This window comes from Hippopotamus amphibius, chromosome 1 (assembly GCF_030028045.1).
Source record: "Hippopotamus amphibius kiboko isolate mHipAmp2 chromosome 1, mHipAmp2.hap2, whole genome shotgun sequence".
NCBI lineage: Eukaryota > Metazoa > Chordata > Mammalia > Artiodactyla > Hippopotamidae > Hippopotamus > Hippopotamus amphibius.
In genome coordinates, this window is record NC_080186.1 from 162,211,706 (window position 1) to 162,239,198 (window position 27,493).

Below are 27,493 nucleotides of genomic sequence, written 5' to 3' on the forward strand. Positions count from 1 at the left end.
CAAAACCTGAGGGCATACAAGAAAGCAGGTTTCAGTGAATTTGTTTTGTAGGGGACAAATCCAGTGAGCATTCTTCTGTTTTAACTAGGATACAATATAGAATCCCCTTAGCAGAATGGAGAGAGCCTGTACTTTAGATTGCCTTTCTCAAATACCTGCTCTGTCAGGTTGGTTTTTGGCAGGGACTTTAATAGTGGTCAGATTGAGATTGAAAACTTTGGCCAGGATTTGGTACAATCTCACTGGTCAACGTTTCATCTTTCAAGACAGTGTTTTATCTGGAGTGATCCATTTGTGTTCATACTCTGTGCCTTGTGGCAATGTAAAAATGATTGGACACACAGACTTTTTAATAAAAATCCTAATGAATTGTTTAACTATTTTCATTAAGGTGTCCAATGGCTGGTAAAATCTGTATCCAGAAAGTTTTGTGTTTATGTATAGCTTTATTTGGAGAAAAGTACATCACTCACGATCTGTTGCCAAGTGCAATAAAATGCATCCACCCTCCCACCTCCCCCACCCCTGCTGAAGACATTAGCCTTCAGTTACATAAGAAATTCTCTAATTCTTTTGTTTAAGATCAGAAGTAAATATGGGCTTAGGAGATTTGCTGAAAGATGTAAATTGTGGCTATACGAGGGAAAGTAGAAATCCTAGGTTTTCCTATCTATTCCCTTTGGTTTTCTCTTCTTGGGACTTTGAAGTTGGTATGGAGAAGAAAAAAAGTGGAAATTGGAAAATGCTGGTAAGCCAGTGCACATTTGCTGATGGATACAGTTCCTTCAGACCTCAGAAATGGAGGAAAACCACAGGCTGTACATGAATAAAGTGATTATGAAGTTATTTTCTTACTTTGTTGAACCTTTTGGTTTCAATTAATCTCATAAGATGCTTTTCAGTAGAGTTTAATTTTCTATTTAGTTCTTTTTTGCCACCACCTGAACTAAAGAAATTCAGGGCAGTTTATTATCTCTTTACCACTCCGTAGTAAGTTATTTTCCATCTTATCTCCCTCCATTTCAGAAAGGGTTATCCGAATTGTTTGGGAGGGCAGGATATTCTGTACCTGTTTTCATCTATTATTTATGTTTGCATTCAATTATACTCAGCCTTCCTTTCAATTATGGAGATGACCCTTGAGAATTTTTGTTTCAGGGAATAAGTATCTGTTATAAAAGTTGGCTTGGAGAGAGGGGAATTACCCAAAGTTCTTGTCCTCAGAAGAGATGTAGTACTAATGGATTCCTGGCCTCCTGTTGATTCTGGAGAGCCACTGCTCTTGTTTACTCTTTGGCTTAGGGTCTCCTGAAGAGGAACTGGCAAAAGATACTCAGTATTGTAAATCAGATTTAAATCCCCTAGAGGGGCCTCTACTGCAAGGCCCCAGGATTTCAGCTTATGTTTGTGCTGTGCATCATGCCTCTCAAAGCCCTTCTCCATCCGATGTTTAACTGGGCCCTCACAGTACTCCAGGGATGTGCCATTTGTGAAATGTAGATCTATTTCTGTGCTGTTTAATATGGTAGTCGCTAGCCATTTGTAGCTATTTAAATTAATTAAAATAAAATTTAAAATTCAGTTCCTTTTCATTAGTCACATTTCAGTTGCTCAATAGCTGTGTGTGACCAGTGGCTGCTGTAATGGACAGCATGAATTTAGAATGTTTCTATCAGAAAGTTCTGTTGAACAGCACTAGTCTAGAAAGTAAATGGCTGATGCTAGTCTGCCTTAATTGACTGCTGATGTGGAAACATAACCTCCTTTTCTATACTATCTCTTAAATAGCTGCTTAATGGTTGTTGTTATTTTGCTGCTTTATTAATTTAAAATTCTGAAGTGGAAAGTGCTAGATATTGCTAACTAAAGCCATTGGCAGCAATGCTGGGTTCTCTACCTCTTGTTGCCTGGCATTTTATATGTGTGGCATGTGGTGATGGTTCTCCATCTACTGGGAATGGTGAGGAGTTGACATGCAGGTTGTGAGGCCAGGCTTCTCAGCCGAGAAGCTGTACCTGATCATGTGGGTGGCCTCTGCATGTTGGGACCTGCCTTCTCCTGCTGCTTTGATTCTCCCCAGCAGGAAGGCATGAAGAAAGTAGGTCCAGTGAAATTGGGAGACTCAGGTGGGAAGATGCTTGGCTTTTAGACCTGTGGAGTGAAAATTAAGTCCAAAGGATTCCACAAGTGTTAAGATGATTCCACAAATGAAGATTTTTTTCCCCCAGACACCGAAATGAGAGATTGGGAAGCTTTTTTATCAATTACAATTTTGTCCACTATAATTCTTTGTGATTTTTTTTCAGGCAAGGTGAAGTTAGCCAAATATTAGAGACCCAGGAGTGTATGGTAATCAAATATTGTTTGTTGTATACTTAGAAAGGTGAATGTGAGATTCTTTACATGGAAACATATAGCCATATTGCATAAGTGACCCTGGAGGGACATCTTTGCCGCACTGAGGGTCCCTGGCCTCATACAAAATCTTTCCAGATCCCAGATCTAGATATGTGCCTCCTTGATCTGTGCTTTAGTTTGTCTGGGCAGCGTTAGAGGGAATGAGAACAGTTGAAGGCAAACTCATATACACCACTCCTACCCTGCCATGCCCTCCTCCAGATGTGCCCTAAATCATGTGATTTGTCCTAGAATGAGCTAAAGATTTGATCTGAAAGATGACTCTCTAACAATGGGATTTGATTAGTAGGATCTGGGGGGAATATTGGGATTGGAGTGTCTTTCTGATAGCCCTCAAATCCCAGCTAATCAGTGACTGTTTTGTTGCCTCTGCATAGAACTGTGCCCCCTGCTCTACCTTTTCAGGTTTATTCAGAGAGGTGGCTTTGGGGAAACTTATTCGTGTTGTGTGGCAAGGCCTCAGTTTCTAGGTTCAGGAAGTATGGTGGTAGCTGTTAGGAAAAGCTAAGGGAGGTTAAACAATAAATTCTCAGAGAGAATGAAAAAGATTGTTAGATTATATTCTAGACAAGAAGAGTTTGAGGAGATGGAGTTTTGTCATAGGGTGGGACTCTGGCCTCCTTTTCCTGGATTTGGGCCTGTTAGAATTTCATTACGAAAGCTGATGAGAACTCAGAGAAACACCAGTCCACTTAGGTGGTCATTTGTCTTCTAAGCCTCAGCACCTCTCTGTAGATCATAGAATGCCTCCTACATTCCATTGAGCCTGCAGTCAGGTTCTGTCCTTTCTAGGGATATGCTGCCATGCTGGGAACTATACAGAAATTCAAGTTGAAAAATTACTGTCCCTGGACACTGCAAGTTTGTAATTGAAAGTCATGGAGAACATTTAACTGTTGCTTATGACGAGATACGTGAAGTATAAAAAATGTGAATTAATGAGAGGGTCTTAGGTATTAGATAATAGAAATTTGGAGGAAATGATAGTGTATGTCACAATTTTATACTTTTTGTAGTTTTGAAGTTATTTTGGAAATGAAGAAGGAATTATGCATTTTGTTCATAAAGGTATCATGTATTTAGCACCATGAAATCCCAGAAAAACTGGGGAAAAATTTTTTTAGATTGTGGAGGAGGGTATGGTTAAAGGACCAGAATTAGTCCTGAGAAGGGAATAACTTTTTTATGTCTTATTGGAGGCTCTTTTATTACTTGGTTTGGGTCACAGTGGTCTTTGAATAAGAGTGACCATTAGCCAGCCTAAATGGGAGGGAAGTCCAAAAGGGAGGGGATATCTGTATGTGTATATGTGTATGAGTGATTCATTTTGTTGTGCAGTGGAGGCTAACACAACATTATAAAGCTACTATACTCCAATAAAAATTAAAAAATTAAAAAAGAGTGACCATTAGCCATGCCAGTTGAAGGGAAATTGGTTTCTTTGTTACTGTGCTGATTAAATAATGGAGCAGCTATAAATCTGACCTTTTTGACATCATGCCCCCAGTTTTTCAAATGTCCACCCATCTGTCACAGGCCCTAGGGATACTTATCTACTCTTCTAAATGGAGGTGCTCTGAACTATCAGAGCCCAGAGATTGGTTGCAATGTATAAACGACTGTATCAGTATCAAGCTTTTGCTGTTTCCAAGGTCTATATATTCAGCCATTTTAGTGGCTTTCCATGTAATGCATTTGACTTTTAGCTTCTGTTGCTAAAGTAATGGTAACATATTCTGTTTTCCATTTGTTTATTTATGGTCTTGTTTTCTACCCTTGCAAAACTTGATATAGGTACAAAGCTTCAGAAATGTACACATACCAGAGTAATAGATAACTGATTTGGTTACAAGGCAATAATTTAAGTTGACAGGTTTAGCTGATAACATAAAACACAGGAGAGAAATAGGATCAGTTTATAAATGTCAGCAGAACCCCTGAGAGTGAGTTGCTGCCTTGGAGCTGACTCTGGAGCTGACTCTGGTACTGTTGTTTTGTCTAATATATTATAAAGCGAAATAAACTGATGTCTGTGAAAATCTGGCTGACCAAGATTAAAAGAATAGGGCTGTAAATTAGCTGCTTCCTTTATGTCACTTTTAAGCAACTTTCAGAAGGGACTAAATAACAGGACATTAGAGTCCTTGGAAAGACTTGGGGTCCAGTTTCTCTAGAGTGCCGAGAGGCCAAGAGAATAGATGGGCCTACTTGTGGCAAGTCCTATTGGGAATCAAAACTTGCAAGTTCTGCATACCTCACTATGTCTGTCCTGGAAAAAAGGAACCTTAGAATAGAGGAGCTTGTGAAGTTCAGATGTCTGGAAGCTAGACCTTGTGGAAGGTCATTGTAGTTTCTGTCACTGTGACTGCCATAGCCATGCAAAATGATGATGTGAAACATTTTAGTGATTTGTAAAAACTGAAATCAATTCAGCATGATAGGCATTGACACACAAGATCACTGTCGTCCTCATAGAAAATAAATATTTCTGCTTTACCTTGACATTTATTCCCCATAAATGCACCAGTGTTTATGTAGCATTATCTTATGATCGTGTTTTATTCCCTGTGACGTACTTTGTTATTGATGTCTGCAGAGCCAGGGGAAGTGGTATGGACTGCTTAGGGCATCTAGGAGTGCTTGGTTTTTAGGGAACTAGTTTCCATTTTGTAGAGTTAGTAGGATTGGACATAAACTTAAGCATGCATATCATTTCATACCTCTCAGTGGCTGCCACAAACTCAGAAAAGTCCTTGAAATATAGCTTTTATTCCATAGAGCATTTTGGACAGATGTCCTTGTTTTGAGATGTCTTGTGCTGAAAAGGAAAAATAAAGTTCCAGGTGAAGGAAATTTTTAAGAAATAGTGCTTCCATCCATCTGCCTCAAGGCAGAACCCTGTCTAGGTTGGTCTGCATACCCTTCTTTCAGCGGTTTCTGTGAGTAATGCTTTCAAACTATGATTGCTCATTTGTGTATTTCAGTCATTATGGGCATTTAGCATCATCTTTTTTTTTAATTGAAGTATAGTTAATTTACAATGTTGTGTTTCTGGTGTATAGCAAAGTGATTCAGTTATGCATATATATATATATTCTTGTTCTTTTCCATTATAGCTTATTATAAGATACTGAATATAGTTCCCTGTGCTGTACAGTAGGACCTTTTTGTTTATCTATTTTATATGTAGTAGTTTGCTAATCCCAAACTCCTAACTTATCCCTCCACCCCTTTTCCCAAAGGTAATCAAAGCATCATCTTTGTTTGGCATTTTATAACAAAATATCATGTATTGTGTGGCTTATTAACAATAGAAATTTATATCTCAGTTCTGGAAGCTGGGAAGTCCGAGATCAAGGCACCAATAGACTTAGTGTCTGGTGAGAGCTCAGTTCCAGTTCATAGATGGCTGTCTTCTCACCCTGGCCTCACTTACTGGAAAGGGCAAGGGAATTCTCTGAGGTCTCTTACATGAGGGTAGAAACCCCATTCATGAGGGCTCCACCCTCATGACCTAATTACCTCCCAAAGGCCCCACCTCCAAATATCATCATATTAGGGATTAGGTTTCAACATATGAATTTTGTGGGAGACAGACATTTAGTCCATAGCAAGCATTAAACAAAACTCAGAGATGCTTAGTTCTAGAGGCAAGAAAGGTTAAAGGGACATGAATCTCATTAAAAAAGCTCTTTAATCAATCCTCTCCCCTCCCACCTTGCCCATCACTGCCAATGTGGGTACGGATTCTCCTGAAGTAACTATTCTCTTCCACTCTTTGGTTTCCCTGCTTAAGCCTTGGTGGTGGCGGGGGTGGGGGGGGTGCAGCCCGGCGGGGCAGTGGTGGTACAGATTGGCTGATTGGGTTAGGGCTCTGTTCAAGGTCATTTGGGAATAAAGGCACTAAGGTTGAACCCAGCATCTTGTTGGTTTGTGTTTGAGCAAGGCCCATGTCCTCAGCCTTCTGGACCACCTCTTTGTAAAGCCATAATGCTAGTGAAATACCTGCCAGGTACTTTATTACAAATACTCAACTTACATTTGATCTGTTGGACTCATGTCTATTTAGCAGGATGTGTTAAAATGTGTCTAAGTAGTACGTGTTGATTATGACTGTATGGTACTCTATTTTATTTTAATTTACTTTTTTTTACTTTATTTTTTATTTATTTAAAAAATTTATTTTATTTTTGGCTGCATTGGGTCTTAGTTGCGGCACGCGAGATCTTCATTGCAGCATGTCAGATCTTCTGCTGTGACGTGTGGGCTCCTCATTGTGACACACGGGCTTCTCTCTAGTTGTGGGCTTCTCTAGTTGTGGCACGTGGGCTCTCTAGTTGTGGTGCTTGGGCTCCGGAGTGCGTGGTCTCTGTAGTTGTGGCACACGGGCTCTGTTAGTTGTGGTCCACGTGCTCAGTAGTTACGACGTGTGGGCTTAGTTGCCCCATGGCATGTGGGATCCTAGTTCCCCGATGAGGGATTGAACCTGCATCCCCTGCATTGGGAGGTCAACTTTCAACCACTGGACCACTAGGGAAGTCCCTATACAGTACTCTTGAGTCATTATTTCTCAATTCAGAATGTGTGTGTTTGTTGTTGGTATGTAATTTGTAGATAGGTCCCAATTACAGTGTATTTGAAGGGAGCCCAAGTGAACCCAACCTATAGTAGGAAATATCAAATGGTTGGTTTGTTTTTTCCTGCTCCCTTCCTTTTTTCTGTTTAAAATATCTTTATTTAATTTTCTAGTACTGAGAGTAATACATGCTCACCATTAAAAAGTCATAAGATGTAGTATAACAGAGGAAGTAGAAGTCCTTCTGTCTAATTTTTCACCAGAGAACATATATTAATATATTCTTTTAAAACAATTTTTATTATAAAATTAGAGAAAATTAAATAAAAATGTATAGCTTAATGATTTATTGCAAAGTGAACACTCGTGAAATCCTACCCAAGTCAAGAAATAGAACTTTACCAGGCACCTCAGAAACTGCTCCTGTGTCCAATCCCAGCTACAACATCTCCTTCTCACAAAGTGTAGCTGTTATCCTGGCTTTTACAGTATAGCTTCTTTGCATTTTAAAATAGTATATTACCCAAGTGTACATCCTAGATTCTAAAGTGTTTCCCATTAAAATAATTATTATATCCTATAAGTTGCCTTGAATCCGCAGGTTATTCCTTTTTCCGTTCCTTATCTTTATAATTTGTCTGTTGAAGAACTCAGGCTATTTCCCAGATTGAATTTTGCTGCTTTCATACTCATGATGCAGTTCATCATGACCCTCACACCTCGATATTTCTTACCAATTGTCAGCTGGATCCAGAGGCTCAGTCAGATTCAGGTTCCATCCTTATCACAAGACTTAATAGGTTTAGGTTTTTGTATTGTGGAGTACATAATGTCCGATTGCCTCCCTTTTTGTGGAGTTTCAAGACAGTGATATTCAAACCTATCATTTCCTTTTTCCTTTTAGCTGTATAACTTTTCCTTCTTTTTTTTAAAGATTTATTTTATTATTTATTTATTTATTTTTGGCTGTGTTGGGTCTTCCTTGCTGCGCATGGGCTTTAGTTGCAGTGGGGCGAGCAGGGGCTACTCTTTGTTGTGGTGCGTGAGCTTCTTGTTGCGGTGGCTTCTCTTGTTGCGGAGCACGGCCTCTAGGAGTGTGGGTTTCAGTAATTGTGACTTGTGGGCCCAGTAGTTGTGGCTTGTGGGCTCTAGAGTGCAGGCTTAGTAGCTGTGGTGCGTGAGCTTAGCTGCTTCTCAGCATGTGGGATCTTACCGGCCCAGGGCTTGAACCCGTGTCCCCTGCATTGGCAGGTGGATTCTTAACCACTGCGCCACCAGGGAAGCTCCAGCTGTATAACTTTTATAAAGAGACACTTCCCCTTATGTGCTGTGTGGTTACCTAGTGGTACAGTTCATAAAGGAAAGGCAGGATAAGTGCTTGCTTCTTGCTTCTTCCTGATTTATCAGTTTTCAAGATAATAAGTTGTTTTCCAGTCATCCTCTGAAGGTGATTTTTTTCCTTTAGGAATGTTTGTAAGTTTCAACCCATTGTAATTACTATTTTTACTGGAATTGAAATTGTCTTGTCTTTGGTCATTTGAACCAAAGCACTTTTGATGTTACCATAGTAGTTATTGATAGTGTTTTTGCTGTCTGTGTGACAAGATAGTCTAGGCTCATATTGTTTATTTCCTGCTTAGGACTGGAATCAAGCATTGTTCTAGGAAGCCCTGGTTTCTTTTAATAGGAAATGATGTTTTAAGACTATACTCTGGCCATTAGGGTTGCTCATTGCTACTGCGTTTATCATTGTTTCTAGGTCTTTCAGTTGACAAGAACTAGGAAATGTATATGATAACATACTTCGTGCATTCAAACAGATATTCATATTCAGGAGTACAGGATTTTATTTAGCCTCTTTAATATTACATCTATATCTCTTTTCTTTCACGCTAAGAATTCTGGTCCTGGGATACAGGAGAGTATACAATTAGAATATGTAATAATTACTCATTTGCCGTGTGTCATATTATACATATAATAGTTTCAGAATGGCAATTCTACCACCTCGATATGATTACTGAAAAAAATTAAAAACATTCTTTTGCGTGTGTTTGCTCATCATTCGTAAACAACTGTACTGTGTGTTGTTAGAGCATATAGCCGTTATATACTTCTTCATTTTAACATCCATTTAGTCTTATTTCTACAGATAATTACATGTGTTTGATACTTAACATCAGTCTTAATGACAGTATTTCTTTGTACTTATTTCAGTTGTCTGAAACGGGCTTTCTAGTAGATTCTTCAGGCAGGGCTTATTGAAACAACAATATTCTCTGAGTTTTTGGGTGTTGATACGTTTGTGGTCTTTATACCCAAAAGTCATTTTGGTAGATATAAACTTCTTAATTCACATTTTTTCCCTCTATCTTAAATATGTTAATTTATCTTCTTATGGCAGTAGGCTTTGCTGTCAAAAACGGTGATAAGAATCTATTTTCTTAATTTGGTCTTAGATGCCCAAATGATCTTTATTTTTTCCTTTAAAATCCAGTAATTTTACTAGAATATGTCTTGCTGTTGGACATTCCTGGTCAGTATTCTCTGAGGTACAGTGTGTTCTTTCAGTACATAGTTTTTTGTTGTTGTTTTGTTTTAATTAATTTATGGCTGCTTTAGGTCTTTGTTGCTGCACACGGGCTTTCTTTAGTTGTGGCAAGTGGGGGCTACTCTTCATTGTGTTGCACGGGCTCATTTTGGTGGTTTCTCTTGTTGTGGAGCACGAGCTCTAGGTGCAAGGGCTTCAGTAGTTGCAGCACACAGGCTCAATAGTTGTGGCACACGGGCTTAGCTGCTCTGCAGCATGTGGAATCTTCTTGGAGCAGGGATCGAACTAGTGTCCCCTACATTGGCAAGTGGATTCTTAACCACTGCGCCACCAAGGAAGTCCAGTACATAGTTTTTTAAAACTGTTTTGTTATTCTAGGGGAAATTTTTCTTGAATTGTAGTTTTTGGTATTCTCTTTCCCTATTTGGGTTTTCTTTAATCTTGGATCTTTTTTGTCTGTCTTTATTTGTCAGTTTCTGATAAATTTTACTTTTTTTCCTTCACTCATTTTTGGCTTTTCAAATTTTTCTCATTTCACCTTCTACTTATTTTAAGACATTCTTCTTGTGATAATTCTTTTAATTCTAACTTTTATTGAGTTCTGGCACTTCATTTCTTATTTTTATTCTTAAATATCTTGTATCATCAAAACATGTATTTATTAGCTCATTTTGAAATAAGTTGCAGTTTTGATCTGTTCATGGCCATATTTTTCTGGCTTGCTTTCATTATCCATAGGGATGTTATTCCTCTCCTTATTCTTTTTTTCTTTCTTATAATAACTTTATTGTATGGGGTTTGAGGTCAGTACTTTTTTCAGATCGTTTTTGTGTGAAATTAGATTTCTTGAACTATTAGAAAAGAAGCATGGCTTCATCTTTTTTTTTTTTTTATTCACAGTGCTTCCTTTTCAGTTGTTTTCTTGTAGTATTTGAAAACATGGCAGCTTGCTCTGTGAAGATTTCTGGCTCTGTTTTCTTCCAGCACTTTTATCTGGACCTTCTCTTTCCTTTATTGTTATTGTTCCAGTTATGCTTAATTTTGATTTCTCTTCGAGAAGTGTCTTCTCAGTGTCTCCCTGTCCTATAATAGGGTGCGCTGATTGATTAAATTTGAGAGTTCAGTGGGGCTCGATAGCTCTAGCCTCTTGAGAATTTACCACCAGGTTTCTTGTACTTGCCTACTATTAGACTGGGAAAAATTCCTCTGAGGTTCAAATGCTGTTCTCCCACTAGCCCAGTGTGTGTGTGTGTGTGTGTGTGTGTGTGTGTGTGTGTGTGTGTGTGTGTGTGTGTGTGTGTGTGTGTGTGTGTGTGTGTGTGTGTGTGTGTGTGTGTGTGTGTGTGTGTGTGTGTGTGTGTGTGTGTGTGTGTGTGTGTGTGTAAGTATACCTATTGACTACTTTGGGGTTTTCCTTTTCCAAGTTTGTTAGGCACCTCATTGCTTCCTGTGTCCCCCCATACAGAGACTGATACCATGCAGATTGATGATTTGTCTTCATCTGCTTCACTTCTGTTTGGGGATTTGTAGGTATTTTTTCACTTTGTTTTGATACAAATGTTGCTTATAGGGTTGGTTTTGCTATCTAGTCACCAAGTTTGTTTTAATGTGAGGATTTGAATAGATTAAAAATTATACTGCTGCCACATTAACATAGATGTTCTTTAAAAAGAAAGGTGAAATCATATATTTGCGGTTTGTTCTTTTTGCTTAGTCTTAGTCATCTTTTTCTGTCAGTATAATTGTCACTTCTTCTTGTTGGAGACTGTTGCATTCCATTGAAGGCATAAGCTGCATTGTGTAATAAATCCTCTACTGATGGACATTTTGTACTGTTTCTCATTTTTTGCAATTATTAAAATGCTGTAATGAACATTCTATCAATATATCATTGTGCACTTCAGTGAATGTCTCTATTGGATACATTCCTGCAAGTGGAATCTGCTGGATCAAATGAAATGAACAGTTAAAGTTTTAATTGATACAACCAGATACATACCCCAAAGCATTGCACTAATTTATATCTTTGCCTACAGTGTATTAGAGTGCCTGTTGCTGTGTAGCCTTCCCAGTATTGGCCTACAGGCTCTCCAAGGTATGCATGTTGATGTGTGTATTGGGAGCGTGATTTACAGACCTCTTTAAGAAACTGGTAAAAGCTATAAACCTTCTCAGAAAAATGTAATTGTATACTTAAATATTTCACATGCAATTTTAGAGTCTTCACCAGCTGGTTTCAGGTGACATAGTTCTTCTTGTTGCCTTCCTAACTAACAGATCTCTCTTGCTTCTGTTTGGTGGACTTGGGAATACTTGAAAGTTTAGGATAAAGAGCACTTGTAGAGCTATGACCAATAGTTAATCCACCAAAGCCTGTAATTGGAGGTGATAATACTCTGAAGTCCACAGTGAAGTCTGATGTGTGTAGTCTACTAACAGTTAAGAGCTCAACCACGCTTTTCTCTCATTCTGGTTTCTGTCGTTGTTGTTGTTGGTTATTCATTTTTTTCTTTAAAAGTTTTTCTTTGATGTATAGTTGCTTTACAATGTGTTAATTTTTGCTGTACAGCAGTGATTGTTATACATATGTGTACATTCTTTTTTATTATAATTTCATTCTTTTCCATTATGGTTTATCACAGGATATTGAATATAGTTCGCTGTGCCATACAGTAGGACCTTGTTGTTTATCCATTCTATATGTAATAGTTTGCATCTGCTAACCCCAAACTCCCACTCCATCTGTCCCCCCGCCCCCTTGGCAACCACGAGTCTGTTTTCTATATCTGTGAGTCTGTTTCTATTTCGTAGATAAGTTCATTTGTGTTGTGGGTTTTTGTTTTTTTGTTTTTTTTGCTGTGCTGGGTCTTTGTTGCTGTGCTCAGTCTTTCTCTAGTTGCGGCAAGTAGGAGCTACTCTTCATTGTGGTGCTTAGGCTTCTCATTGCAGTGGCTTCTCTTGTTGTGGAGCATGGGCTCTAGGCACGTGGGCTTCAGTAGGTGTGGCACATGGCTCAGTAGTTGTGGCTTGCAAGCTCTAGAGCATAGGCTCAGTAGTTGTGACACATGGGCTTAGTTGCTCCAAGGCATATGGGATCTTCCCGGACCAGGGCTCGAACCCGTGTCCCCTGCATTGGCAGGCGGATTCTTAACCACTGCACCACCAGCGAAGCCCTGTGTTGTATTTTAGTTTCCACGTATAAGTGATATTATATGGTATTTGTCTTTCTGTTTCTGACTTACTGCACTTAGTGTGATAATCTCTAGTTTCATCTATGTTGCTGCAAATGGCATTATTTCATTCTTTTTTATGGCTGACTAGTATTCCATTGTGTATATACACACCACATTGTCTTTATCCATTCATCTGTTGATGGACATATAGGTTGCTTCCTTGTCTTGGCTATTGTGAATAGTGCTGCTGTGAACATAGGGGTGCATGTATCTTTTCAAATTATAGTTTTGTCTGGGTATATGGCCAGGGGTGAGGTTGCTAGATCATATGGCAACTCTATTTTTAGTTTTTTGAGGAACCTCCATACTATTTTTCATAGTGGCTGTACCATCTTATATTCCTACCAACAGTGTAGGTCTCTCATTCTATTTTGATCTCTTGCTGTCTATTTCTCTTTGTGCAATTCTTTTTTTTTTCTGCCATGCCATGTGGCATGTGGGATCTTGGTTCCCCGACCAAGGACTGATCAAACCCATGCCCCCCTGCAGTGAATGTGTGGAGTCTTAACCACTGGACTGCCAGGAAGGTCCCTCTTTGTGCAATTCTTAGTCTTTGTATGTCTTTCTCATTTAACTTGTGGGTTGAGGAGTGATACTGTGGAATTAAAACACATTTAAAAATATGTGTTGTATTTATTAAATTAGGTTTTATTTTCCCATGATCCCATGTTAAAGACCATCTTTGCAGCAATACATCCCTTTGCCCCACATTTCAGAAAGAGGCAATTGTTCGCTTTTCTTCCCATGAAGCTAACTTACTTTTGTTTTGGAACATACACACAGTGAACATTTACTAACAGGCACTCTGTTTAGCAATGTTGTAATATAAAGATGTCCTGACTTCAAGGGAAATTTAACTTAAACTGAGGAAAATTTGACAAGTATCATATTTTTAACGGGTTTGCTTCCCTCACTAGACCAGTGATTTCCTTAAGTGTAGGGAGGCCATGTCTCATCCTCGATTTCCCTAAAACCTGGCATATTGTAGGTGGTTAGTAACTACCTGTTGAATGAGTATCAAAAAACCCGATTGAGTAAGAAAAAATGAATAGAGGAAGTGCTATTAGAGAGGACTAAGCAAGACACTCAAGGTTGAACGGAAGGGAAGACAATGTATAAAACTGCGTAGAATTGTTTGAGCTAGACTGTTAAAAAATGGGTTTTAATTTGACAGAGTAAAAGCAAGTAAAGAGGCAGTATTAAGGATCAAAGAAAGCGTGGATGAGTTTGGCCAGAGGATGGAGTATTTGTGGATAAGAAGAGATGAGGCAGAGAATATCAGGCAGGGACTTTGCTGCATTAGGTGGACCTTGAACACCCGCAGAGGTATTGGTACTTGGGAGGGTAGCAAAGAACCACTGAAGGTTTTTAGAAGGAGAGTGCCAGCAGAGTTGTCTTTGGGATGCTTCACCTGGCTGCAACGGCAGGAGGCATGGCACAAGGAGGGACCATGTATCTTTCCCGTGGGGATTAGGTCTCATGATCTCCTAAGGTTCCTTCTAGCTCACGATGCTGGTGTCCATGGAGTTCTGAAAGGTTTTCCTTCTCTCATAAATTTGAAATGGCAGGTGAAAAGAGGTTGTCTTGGAGATGGGTCTTTGTGAGGTGATTTCTATCAAAAGGGATCCAGACTGGAAGCACTTAGTAGGGAGTGAATCCACTCGTGAATGTTAGGAAGCACCAAGGCTAGAACTGCCCAGCACTGCCTGGGTACTTGTAGGGAACTTGAGAGTGTAAAGCAGGTGGAGTGTATAAAATCAAGTGACAGTTGCAGAGTTAATAGTAAGTGCTCATGATTGGGAGCGTTGTGGGGAGGCACAGCTGGGGGCAGCATCAGCTGTTGTGACGGCGGGGTGGAAGTATGAAGCAGGCTGCTTGTCGGAAGTGTACACATCAGCAGGTTTGCTGAAGCACCAACCTTGTGCCCAGTGGCCTGGAACATCCAAGCCTCCTCACCCATGCTTGGGTGGGCACCTGCAGGCACAGTCCCCCGGGGAACATGAAGCCAGAGCAGGGCAGCTGCTTTTATAAGCCTTATGGTGCATTGTTACAAAACTGGTTTAAGCCTGTGTTTGAGTTAAATTTACTGGGAAACCTGAAACCCTTTTCCCTTGTTGCTGGTTTAGCAGTTGTTCTCATTTAAATCCTCTCCATGTTTGCTTAAGTTATGCTGATGGGTATGGCCTCTGATTTCTGTTCTGACTTGGGAATGGGATAGATAGAGACTGCTCCATCTTAAATAGGTTTGGTTGGCCTACTGCTGGCCCCAGCCAAGGAAGGGGGGTAGTGTGTGTTTTCAGTGTGGTAGAGGCCTGGTTTAACCGGCTGCCCTCTCAATTTGGATGCCATGTAGCCTTCATTGTTATTGAACTTTTTGCAGCCTTAATGAGGCATTCTGACATGAAAATTCTACAGAAATCATGTACTCAGCCTCTACACAACTCAATCAAGCATGTACTGAGAGCCTGTTAACACTCAGTCTAACCATCTGTAATGGTCCCTGTCCCATAGCTGGGAAAACTGAACAAGTCACAGAGAGACAAGATCTGGCAAACACCACTGTTGAGAGTACTCTGGAGTCAACCCTAAGCATCCCACTTGCATTATCTTTTACTCCTCACAGTGAACTCTCTGAACTCTATGAAGTTATTTAGTACTCTGAGCCCCATTCTGTACGTGGGCCACAGAGCTTATCTTCCCAAAGCTTCAAAGCTATTAAATGGTAGAAATGGACATGGAACCTGGGTCTTCCTCAGCCTGTGCTCTCTACCACTGGACTGGATAACTGCCCAGGTCACCCAAGTGCTAGAGGCTGTAGCTCCTTCTGGTGAAACTAGCAGGTGAAGGAAAGCAAAGCACAGCACTACTTAGTAGATCTCTTAATACTCATGATTCAAAACTCTAAGTGGCAACAAGTTGGGATTGTCATTACAATTTGATAGGTGAAAGAAGGCTCAGGTAACTAACCTCATTTTGTTGTTCAAGTTGCCTACGTTTAAGGGAGGCCCTCTCACAATGCAGGAACAAAGGTTCGGGACCAGTTGTTTCCTTGACTGCCTTCTCTACACTGTATCTGTTGCTCCATCCTCATCTTTTCCCCTTATGGTTAGCATTCTGCCCCTCTCCCTCAGAAGGGAAGGGAGTTGAGTCCCATCCTTTAGAACTGATCTAGAGAGAAATTTGGACCTAGGGATTTTGCTCCCCTCATACCTATGGATTTCCTCTCTTTCCACTGCAGAGAGCATCCAAACTGAGGGGCTTTTGCAGCAGGCACTGGGGAAATTGTAGAGGTCAGGAGTAGCTGGTACTGTTTTGAAATAATTCACAGAACCATGTTTGGCTGTGGAGGTAACAGGTGCTGTAAAAGAGAACAAACAGAGCCAATTATGATGTCAGGATCCCTGGGGACTGATGGGGTGGGGAAAAATAGGATTAAAAATTAAAGTGCAATATCTTGGCACTTTGCTTTCTTAGCCCTCTTATTAAATTATGACTTCTGTTTGAGGAAAATAAATGAGAACAAAGGGTATGTTTAGAATGCAGTCTTTGTGTTTTAAATTTGAGTAATGAATGGTTTTAGCACTTTCATTTGGTTCTCAGTCAACTTGTGTTCAGTGTCAATTAATCAAATATTATGAAAAACGAGAGTCAGAAATGGTTGCCACTCTTGCTAATGAGCTGCTAATGAAATTGTGCCTGGGTGGGAAATGTAGGCACTCTGGAATCCCCAAGAGTCTTCTCCAGAAAATGAGCTGTAGTGGAACTAAGGTCTCTGACCCCTGGGAAAAGTGCACATTTAACTCTTTCACTCCCAATTGCCATTTCCCCCCTCTTCATTATTAAGTGAAGCTCATTGCCAGTATCTCATGGTTAACGTCGATTGTAGTGAAACATTTTAAAATGTGGTTTTATTTGACTCAGTAATTCTTAAGTGGGATTAGAGAGCTGGAAGAACTGTAGCTTTGCTGTGGTTTATTTCCAACTGCCTGCCTTTGGTCTCTTAATGATTCCTTTCCTCTTCTAATTTTCTTGAGTCTTTCCCCAGTCTCCTCATCTCCAACAGGTATACATACACATAAACACAATTGAAAATGGATTGAAATCTGAATATATTTAAGATTTTGTAGGGTTGAGAGGGTAGGGTGTGGGTGTGGGATATATCTCTAAAAAAAGAAATGGGAGGAACTAGTAGACTAAAGCAATCAACAGGGTTATTGAAAACCAGTTCCCAGCATGGATGTAAAAGCTCAAGTGCTCTGATTAAGGGGCTGTGCTATATATATTAGTCTCACTGGATCTTCTTCTGAGCTAAAGAGGAACGTGGAACACGTTGAGGGTAGAGATAAAAGGGGAACAGAGGCAATCAATGGGCTAGGAAACAGGTGTGGGATGCCCATCATGGGTGAAAGTAGCACCTCTGGCCCTTCTCCCCTGTTCTCCTTTACCCTTGGATTATGGGGGTCTGATAGGTCTCCTGGGCTGGTGGGAGGAGTTACTGCACATGCTTAAAGGTCTGGTGCTTTTGAGGGAAGGAAGACTGACCCCTGTCAGATAGGATTCCTAGTTTTTCTGGTCAAAATACTGTCATCCCTTACTGCTGTCTCATTCTTCCTATTTCCCACCCATTCCCTTCACTCAAGCTTGATTATATCTGATTAAGTCAAGTATAATAGCTTTCTAACCAGGCTCCTTTTTTAAAAAAATTTATTTATTTATTGGCTGAGTTGGGTCTTCGTTGCTGTGTGCGGGCTTTCTCTAGTTGCGGCATGCGGGGGCTGCTCTTCGTTGTGGTGCACAGGCTTCTCATTGCAGTGGCTTCTCTTGGTGTGGAGCATGGGCTCTAGGCACATGGGCTTCAGTAGTTGTGGCATACAGGCTCAGTAGTTGTGGCTTGTGGGGTTAGTTGCTCCGAGGCATGTGGGATCATCTTGGACCAGGGCTCGAACCTGTGTCCCCTGCACAGGCAGGCAGATTCTTAACCACTGTGCCACCAGGGAAGTCTCTCCTTTTTTTTTTAAAAGAAAAAAACATTATTTATTTATTTATTTATTTTTGGTTGCATTGGGTCTTCATTGCTGCGCGGGGGCTTTCTTTCTAGTTGTGGATAGTGGGGGCTACTTTTCATTGTGGTGTGCAGGCTTCTCATTGTGGTGGCTTCTCTTGTTGTGAAGCATGGGCTCTAGGCATGGGGGCTTCAGTGGTTTTGGCATGCAGTCCTGGTAGTTGTGGCTTGTAAGCTCTAGAGCACAGGCTCAGTAGTTGTGGCACAAGGGGCTTAGTTGCTCCATGGCATGTGGAATCTTCCTGGACTAGGGATTGAACCCATGTCCCCTGCATTGGCAGGTGAATTCTTAACCACTGCACTACCAGGGAAGTCCCTAACCAGCCTCCTTGCTTCTTGTCTTTCTGTTATATGCTGAGCTTCAAATGGCATTACTCCTTGCCCCCGGAATATGCTCACTTCTTTGCTTACCTGAAAGCTGTTCTCTGGACTTAGGACTATGTATGTTGTTACCCCTCTTCCTTGTTTACTTCATATTCCTCAATGGCAGCTATTGGTCTTGTTAATGTGGCATCCTTCCCAGTGCTCAACACAGCAGGTGGCTTTCTTCAGTGGGTACACAGTAGGCTGTGGTAGAAGAAATGCCTAGGCAGGCTCTTAATCCTCAGTAAATGCTTGTTGACTAGCCAGTTGTGGAAAGAGGCTCACAGTGTCCTAGATATGGTTACTTTGAGCCTTTGTCCTGATGGCTATTCAGAGTACCTCTCCAACTGTAACACAGGAAATCTAAATAGTATTGCTAGTCCTTGTACTTGAAAAGCCTGCTCTTGTAAATTCTGTGTACAGAGGTTGGTGACCAGCTATTGTCTGTCCTCCTTGAGGACTGGAAAGGAGACATTGGTTAGGTCATAGAAGAAAAATTTTGGAGGGTAGTTCTGGAATGTGGTGGGAGCTATCAGGATAGCTGTTCCCAGAGGAAGACTGTGAAGTCTCTTGATCTGTAGGGCTTTAATGCAGGTGATGGATTTCTACCCTTGCTTGGAAGTCATGCCAGAGAACTCTTCTAAGGCCCTGCCCAGATTGTAGAGTATGTGACAGAGTAAAATATCAGTTTGGAGAATATTTTTATTCTCATTTTGCCATTGTTTAGGCCTTTTAGAAAATGCACAAATGTAATGACAGTCCAGACTGGTTCACTCTATGTTTTGCTGCTTTCAAAAAAGATCTCCATTTGTGTTTCCCTTCAAAAAACATTAAACATTAGTTCAGGGTTCACCCTAGAGAGGTTTGTGCACATTTTTTTGTTACTGGTTTAGTTCAAGTCCTGCCTTGGAGACAGGATAGATGCTCATTTGTGTGAGGCAGGGATCTTGCCAGGACTTGTTTGGGGTTTTTGAATAAAAAAGCAGGAGGAGAGAGGGCTGTGGTAGTCATGGCAACTGGGCTTATGAAGCCTCAGCTCTGACCAGCCCTGGTTAGGAGCTTGGAGGTGAGTGGCATTGCTTCCTGTCCCATATTCCTCCTGTTCCTTCTGGTCTTGGAAGTGGGGGCCAGGGGGCTCGCATTCAAGCTGACCTTTCTGTTGGCCTACTGTGTGCCTGAGCTGTGGGCACAAGTGGTCCCTGCCCTTCAGAAACTCGGCATAATTGGAAATTTTTACTTTTATTAACACATACCTAAAGGACTTGATAAATAAAATGTCTTTGTTTCATTCTGGTTGACATTTACCTTTTTGGGGCTCTGTTTCCTGAAGCACTTTTAACTTCTTCTGAGCACTGACACAGTGTTTTCTCATTTATCCTTTACAGCAATCTAACATGTTAGTGAAAGCAGGCACGTTGGATTCTTGTCATTTGACACATGAGGGCATGAAGACTCAAAAAAGCAAAAGAAATTTGGCTGAATATACCTGGCCCTCAAAAAAAGAGCTGAGTGCGTAACAGAGTTCCAGTGCTCCTGGTCAGATGGCGAGCTCTCATCTGAGCAGGCCGTGCCGGGGCAGCCCTTGATTTTCTGCCACTGTGTCCAAGTTTGACTTGAAAGAACCTAGAAGTCCCTGGAAGGGGAGGTTTCCAGGCAGAAGCCTGCAGAGGACACCGAATACCTCTTACGCCTCCCAAAGACATATAACTCCTGAGACATCTGATACCAATGCAGAAACCAGGGCACTATGGCATCTATCTCAGTCGGCCCTGTCTCCACTGAAGTAGGGTGGTCAGACTACACAGCGAGCTCATTGTGGGCACCACCCACTGAGGATGCTGCCACTCTGAGCCCAGGAAGGCTGTTTCTAATCACTGGGCACTTGGGTGAATTGGGACAAATACTGAGTCAGGCAAGATTTGTCAATAGATGAAACATCTTTTCCAGGAGTCACAAATTGGCTATGGGCTGAATTCCATGTATGGATATGTTTTGTTTGGCTTTTATATTTTAAAATTTGAATGCTTTTAGAGGGGACATTTTTTTTCCCTCAGCCCTCACCTCTCCCTATTGTCTTACAGATGGCCTTCCTCATTCATCTCATTTGCCTGCCTCCTATGGGCATTTGAGTTGGCCTCTACATCTTGGATCAATATTTCTTACCTGCCCTTCTACCACTATTCCTCTTGCCCAGGTATTTGATGGCCTCAGGCTTTCTAGGCCCATTTTCTTCTTCCTGCCCTACCTAGAACTGTCCTTCTGGGTTTGTGTTTCGGCTCTGAACTTAGCTTTTTCTGAGCCCCTAGAAACACTTGCTGTCATCTTAGACTATGTCTGGTAGCCTAATTGCTGTTCTGGGATTCAAAAGGAGAAGTACTACCTTGTCCAAAGAAATGAATTTTTAAAACAACTTTATTGAGATAAAATTTGTATACCATAAAATTCACTCATTTAAAGTGTACAGTGGGAATAATTCTCAAATGTCCTAGGGAATGTTTGTAGAATAGATATGTGGTTTCCAGACTATGGTGTTTCATGGATCAGAAAACTTTAAAAGAAAATTTGGGGGACCAAAGGCCAACTTCTTTACTTTGCTGAGTTAAGGGCCTTAACATAGAAACAATCCACTATCATCCATCATCATCATTATCTCATTTTATAGAAGGACATTTTAACACTAAAAAGATAGAAATGATATAATTTCAGAAAAAAAGAACTCTTCTTTATATTGGACACTTTTAAATTCCTTGTTTTAAGACCATTGGAATGAATTGTCACAATAAACAAACCACTTCAAAACTCAGCTTTACAACAGTAATTTCTTTTTGTATAGCTCTGACTCTTAGAACTGTAGTAATAGTTCACATACCCTTCAGATGCCCCCAAATAAAAAATTAAACCAACCAGGATGTGGAGGAATAGGAACAGCAAAATGGGATAGAGACACTAACAGATGAACCACGTATTACAAATTGATAACATAATCATACTGAAGAGGGTAGAGAGGAACTAACTTAAGTGACCTTGTGAAATGATACCTTGACTAGATACTGTAAACCTAAAGACAAAGGAGCTGTATATAAATGCCGTAATCTTTGGTAAATGTGTTTCTGACAGGGGTATGGGTTAGCAGTTTTGAAACTGTATGTATATTAGGATTGAACAATAAAATATTGCAGATTAAAAGAGCCAGTTTTCTCACTGTTGGAGAAAGAAGTTGCAAATAAGGAAAGGGGGGAGACAAATGAACCCCGTGGTGTTGATTGATTGGTGTTGAGTCTGAGGTATCAGTATAAACTTGTAGTTTTTAATAGATCCACAGCTAAACAGATATAGAAATATAGATATGTATATATGCATATGTGTATATATGTACATATATGTAAATTTCTTATCTCTGATCCAGAGACAGAGCCCAGAAGCAATGACAAGCTAGTAGTAATGAGCACTCCTATTATTCAGATTGTGGTTTCTAAACATTGTTCTTCAATAAAAAACTAAAACTCCTTGAAAAAAGGTTGATTCCAGGGCTGGGGATAGGAAAATACAAGATAAACTTGGAGCATCTTATGGAGCCAGAAAATATAGAAGTACTTGAAAAAAGAAAATGATGGGGGAAAGGGACTTGTCAAAGGAACACAAGAGCAAACCTGAAGAGCTCTTAGTAGCCAAAGCTGAAATAATTTGAACAACAAAATAATGATAATATCAGATTATAACTCATAGAATAAGATATCCATGAGAACATATTGATGAAGTAAATATGTAGATGAAGGAGTGACAGTTTTTCCTTGTAGTGAAATTTCAATTAATAAATGTGTAAGGAAGAAGGGGAGTAGAAAATTGCCATTAGACTATTACCACAGTGGTAACTGTTGCACACAGATCCCCTTAAAAGTGTGCAAAGGTTTGAGGAGAAAGGGGATTTGTATAATCTCAGAATATTTCCCCCATGATTTTTTTTAAAAACAATTCAGGGATTTTTAGTATTTGCACAATATTGTGTAACCATCACCATGTTTTTAACAGCCCCAAAAGAAACAGTGCTTATTAGTGGTCATTCCCCATTCCTCCCTTCCCCTAGACCCTGACTACCCTTAATTTACTGTGTCTATTGATTTGCCTATTCAGGACATTTCATATGAAAGGAATCATATGATATGTGGCTTTTTGTATCTGTATTCTTTTACTTAATGTAATGTGTTCAAAGTTCATCCATGTTATAGTATATATACCTTTTTTATTTAGTTACTGTGTATTTTATTTATTTACTTATTTATTTATTCCAGCTTTATTGAGATACAGTGTAATGATTTGAAGTAGTTTATTCCTTTTAGTGGCTGAATAGTATTCTGCTGAATGAATAGACCACATTTTATTTGTTCATTCCTCAGAGTTGATGGACATTTGGGTTGTTGCCACATTCTGGCACTGTAAATAATATTGCAGTGAACATTCATATACACGTTTTTGTGTGAACATGTTTTTAGTTCTCTCGTGTATACACCTACGTGCAGAATTGCTGGGTTCATATTGTAGCTCTTTTGTCTAACATTTTGAGAAACCGCCAAACTGTTCTCCACAGTTTGGTAGTTGCTATGATTTTTGTTTACCGCCGTGAAAAAGCTCAGTAGAGATTACTTTTGTTAGTTGATCAAGACAAAAATCACCAGTATAAAACATGTTGACATCACAAACCCTTTGATATGATACACTGAGAAGAGCATAACATAATTTCTGTGGTGCTTCTGTCAAGGTGGCATGATTTGAGTTTAATCATGACAAGAACCAGACAGTCCTGAATAACCAATAAATATTTCTTGAGGGTGTCAGGGTCGTGAAAGACAAGGGAAGACCGAGGAACTGTTGCAGAGTGCAGGAAACTAGGGAGAAATAACAACCAAGGGCCATTTAGGATCCTGGAATGAAAAAGGACCTAAGTGGAAACAGTGGTAAGGTTTCAAAAGAATCTTTAGTTTGGTTACTGGTATTAATTTCCCAGTAATTGTCTATGGCTATGTGAGATATTAACATTGGGAAAAGCTGTATGAGTGATATATGCAAATTCCCTGTACTATTTTTGCAAGTTCTGTGTAAGTTTAAAGGTAGTTAAAAGTAAAAAGTTAAAAAAGATATCCAGTCATTTTTATCTTGCTCACATGTCTGCAAATAGGCTAGACTCGGCTGTTTATGATTGGGCTCAGCTGGGCTCAGCTCCAATATGCTGTTTGGGTCCAGGTCTGCTCCATGGGTCTGTCATCCTTCTTGGATCAGAATGCTAGCAGAGTATGTTCTTCTCATGGTGATATACAATTCCAAGAGACAAGGCAAACATACAAGCATATTTTAAACCTCTTTGGCACATTTACTAACATCCTGCTGGCCAAAGCATGTCACAGGCCAAGTCCAAAGTCAAAGGGTGGGAAAGTACACTCTACCATTAGTAGGAGGGACTGTGAGGTTACATGGCAATATGGGTGGATGGAACAGAACTGGTGACAATGATGCAATCTACCACCGATTTTTTTCCCCTCAGGGAACCAGACACTGGCTTTGTAGGCCTATTTTCCCTAACTGGATTAGGGAAACAGACACTGCAGGCTTTGTAGGCTTATTTGCCTTTCTGGATTCCTATCTTACTTTCTGCTTGTCCCCTTCCCATCTACCTCCCAATCCCTGCATGTATCTGGTGACTTTTTGCCTCTGCTCTATTCCTCTTCAGTGCTCTGGTCCCTTCACAGAGGCCCTAGAAGGAAGCAGGTCAGATCACACACTCTCTCTCTAACTTGGCCTTTTTCCCAGTAGGGTGGAAACATTTGAAATACTGAGTTTTCTGTTGCCTCTGCCACTGCTGCCGTGACTGGTTTCATGTATTTTAAATGAGCGTAACCTGTATTTTAAGTTAATGTTATTGTGGTTGCTCTTGCCCCCTGTGGTGGCTTATGTGAAAGGAATAATTTTGGAATTTTCCCCAAATAAAATAAGTTGATTCACAAAAGATCCTAGTCTCTTTCTCAACCAGTTTAGCACAGTCTAACCTGTTATAGTCTAAAAATTTTAAAGTCATGTACTTTTTTTTGTTTCTAATTTTGAAAGTCCAAAAATTCAAGATATTATTATGATGATGATGATTGGTATTAGTACAATTAATACTAAAAATAACTATTAACACGACTGCTAATTATTATGAATCTACTTGTCCTAGTGAAAATCTGTTTTGGCATTTCCACACATCTCTAGATAAGCTAGGATTTTCTCTTCTATTTTTTATTTTTCACTTAAATAATTATTGAGGGTTTACTATATGCTTGGATATGTGAGAGACCCTGAGCATTTATATTGGCCAGATAAATTAAAAACTAATATATAACTGTTGATCGTGATAAGTGTTATTAAGAAAAAGGGTCATGGCAGGGGGAAGTTCCCCAGTGGTCCAGTGGTTAAAACTTGGCGCTTTCACTGCTGTGGCCCTGAGTTCAATTGTTCAATTCCTGGTCGGGAAACAAGATCCCGCAAACTGCGCAGTGTGGACAAAAAAAAAAGAGAGAGAGAGAAAGAAAAGAAAAAGAAAAATGGTCATAGTGTTGTCAAAGCCTTTAGGGGGCAGCCAGATCTGGTCCAGGGAAATAGAGGATGCCTCTCAGAGAGGAATTGACTCCTAGCTGGAATTGCAAGGATGAAGAGATGGAGGCTAGGGTTGGAAGGAGCATTCTAGGCGAAGGAAACAGCAGGTGGAATGGCCCTGTGTTAGGAGGGAGTGTGGTTCCTTTCATGGAATGGAAAAAGGCCAGTGTGGCCTAGAACATGGCACTTGAGGTGAGGAATGGACAAGCTTGAAGAGGCAGGCAAGGGCTAGATAGTAAAAAGGACCTCATTGACCAATGTGAGAATTTTCATCATTCAGAACGTAGGAAGCCATTAAAAGGTTTGAGACGGGAATGACATAGTCAGATATGCATTTTGAAAAAAAAAAATCATTCATTGTAAAGAACAGTTTGATTAGGAGGTATGAGTAGATAGTAGAGGCCAGTTAGAAAGCTTTGGCAGTATCTAGAAGAGAGATGATGATGGTTCAGAGAAGGGCAGTGGTGGGGAGGACAGAGAGAAGGGTATGAATGCAAGAGACATATGGAAGGAAAAACATCAGATTTGGGAGATTGGGTATATGAGGTGTAAAGTAGAGGGAATATCAAGGATGACCTGCTTATTAGCATTGAGTCAGGAAGATACTGTTGTTGTTATGTCAGTTTTGGATCCCAGGGCTGGCCAAAAAGTTCGTTTGGGTATTTCCATAGGATGTTATGAAAAAACTGGAACTAACTTTTTGGCCAACCCAATGCATTCGGAGATGGGATTTTTTTTTTTTTTTTCCTTTTTGCCATGCTGCATGGCTTGTGGAATCTCAGTTCCCGGACCAGGGATTGAACCTGGGCCACAGCAGGGAAAGCACTAAATCCTAACCACTAGACCACCAGGGAACTCCCTCAGAGATGGAATTAATGCTAAAGAAGTTACCTTTTGCCCCATGATCATAGGAATAGGATAGAAGTTACCAGTTTTTTGTTGTTCTTGCCGATATTTGGCCTCATCTCTTCCCATAACCAGCTTCCTCAGCCATTACCTTTATTTTCCTACCCCAAACTGAGGTTCCAATGGCGCATCAAGAGAGCAGCTTCCACAGCCCTTTTGGTTCTTTCGGGCTCTACTGCGCCTTGCCTCCTGAGCGTGGCCTGTCAGTTTCTCTGTCTGAGTCTTTGCATGAAGGGCTTCATCTATTTGAGATTCCCTTTATTCCCAATCTGAGTCTCACTTTTTGCCTCATTTAACCCCCAGCTTAACTTTATTCAGGGAGCCTCCCTAGAGAAAGGTTTCCCCATTCTACTCTGAACATACCTTTTTTTTTTTTAAATCCTTGAAGCATTTTGGAATGTGTTTGAGGTTAGAAGTAGATCATTATACACATACACCCAAGTTGCCTTTTAATTTTTAGGCAGAGATGCAGAAACTCCCTGTTGAAGTGGGATGGCAGGAACAGAACAGCTTGTCTTGGCATGGTGTTTCCCTGGCTCCTTGGTTCTCTGATGGAGGCACACTGGTTGGTGTAACTTGGAGCTAGCAATGATCCTGCCAGAATTGAGAAAACTTGAATTCTTGCTACATCATTACTCTTTTATGCTCAGGGTTTACCTGATCATTCCAAGAGAACTTGTGCTATGTGCTTCGCTTGAAGGAATTTTTCACATTGCAGTGCCCCTCCAAGTACTGTGTACCTCATAAGCCTTCTCTCTTCTTGGCCTTTAGGTCAGGCTGTTCCTGCAGGATCCCATGTGCGGCTGAATCTCCAGACTGGGGCAAGAGAAGTGAAACTCCAAGATGAGGACAAGTTTCAAAATAATTTGAAAGTGTTGAAAAAAGGCAAAAGGTACAGTGTCAACCCTTAGGGAGTGGGAGACTGACAGCATTGACTCTTTAATACTGAAAGTAATGACATTGTATCGTTTCTTACCCAAATAAATGCGGCTTTAAAAATTTTTGAAACTTAATAGCTTAGAATTTGTGATAAATCTGTCAGGGTTTTGTTTTGTTTTGTTTTTTAATTAATTAATTAAATTTATTTATTGGCTGCATTAGGTCCTCGTTGCTGCACACGGGCTCTCTCTAGCTGCAGCGAGTGCGGCCCCTCTTCATTGTGGTTCCCGGGCCTCCCATTGTGCGGTGGCTTCTCTTGTTGCAGAGCATGGGCCCTAGGCATGTGGGCCTCAGCAGTTGTGACACATGGGCTCAATAGTTGTGGCTCATGGGCTCTAGAGCGCAGGCTCAATAGTCATGGCGCATGGGCCTAGTTGCTCTGCAGCATGAGGGATTCCCCTGGAGCAAGGCTCAAACCCGTGTCCCTTGCATTTTCAGGCAGACCCCCAACCACTGCGCCACCTAGGAAGTCCCTGTCAGGGTTTTATGGGTGTTTACCTCTTTGATCTTTGGAAAGAAATAGTTTGCAAAGTAAATTGATACTTTAAAAAAGACTGTAGGGGGAATACTTAACCTGCTTTAAAAATGAAGCCATTTTCCCCTGTACTTTAAGAGCACCCATTGAAGCCCAACAATTAATGCACTAATTACAGATGAGTCATCTATTCATTAAAACAGGCCTGTTAGGCCTTCTGCTTTGCAGTAATACTTCCTTGGTGAACAATAAAATTGCATTTTAAAGTCTTTAATTCAGACTAACTTTTCCTCTTGTTAGTCCATATTAAAATAGGCTTTCTTATATTATAACAGTTCTCCAATGG

The 27,493-nt window shown here is 40.4% G+C and overlaps 1 protein-coding gene across 3 annotated transcripts in view; it reads left to right on the plus strand.

Annotated features, from left to right (window-relative positions):
• SIL1 (SIL1 nucleotide exchange factor) overlaps positions 1 to 27,493 on the plus strand; it is a 265,775-nt gene that overhangs the window by 152,346 nt on the left and 85,936 nt on the right. For all 3 annotated transcript variants that reach the window (XM_057734010.1, XM_057734011.1, XM_057734009.1), the window contains exon 4: positions 26,505 to 26,625. In XM_057734010.1, coding sequence (XP_057589993.1) covers positions 26,505 to 26,625 — 121 coding nt within the window. The remainder of the gene's footprint in view (positions 1 to 26,504; positions 26,626 to 27,493) is intronic.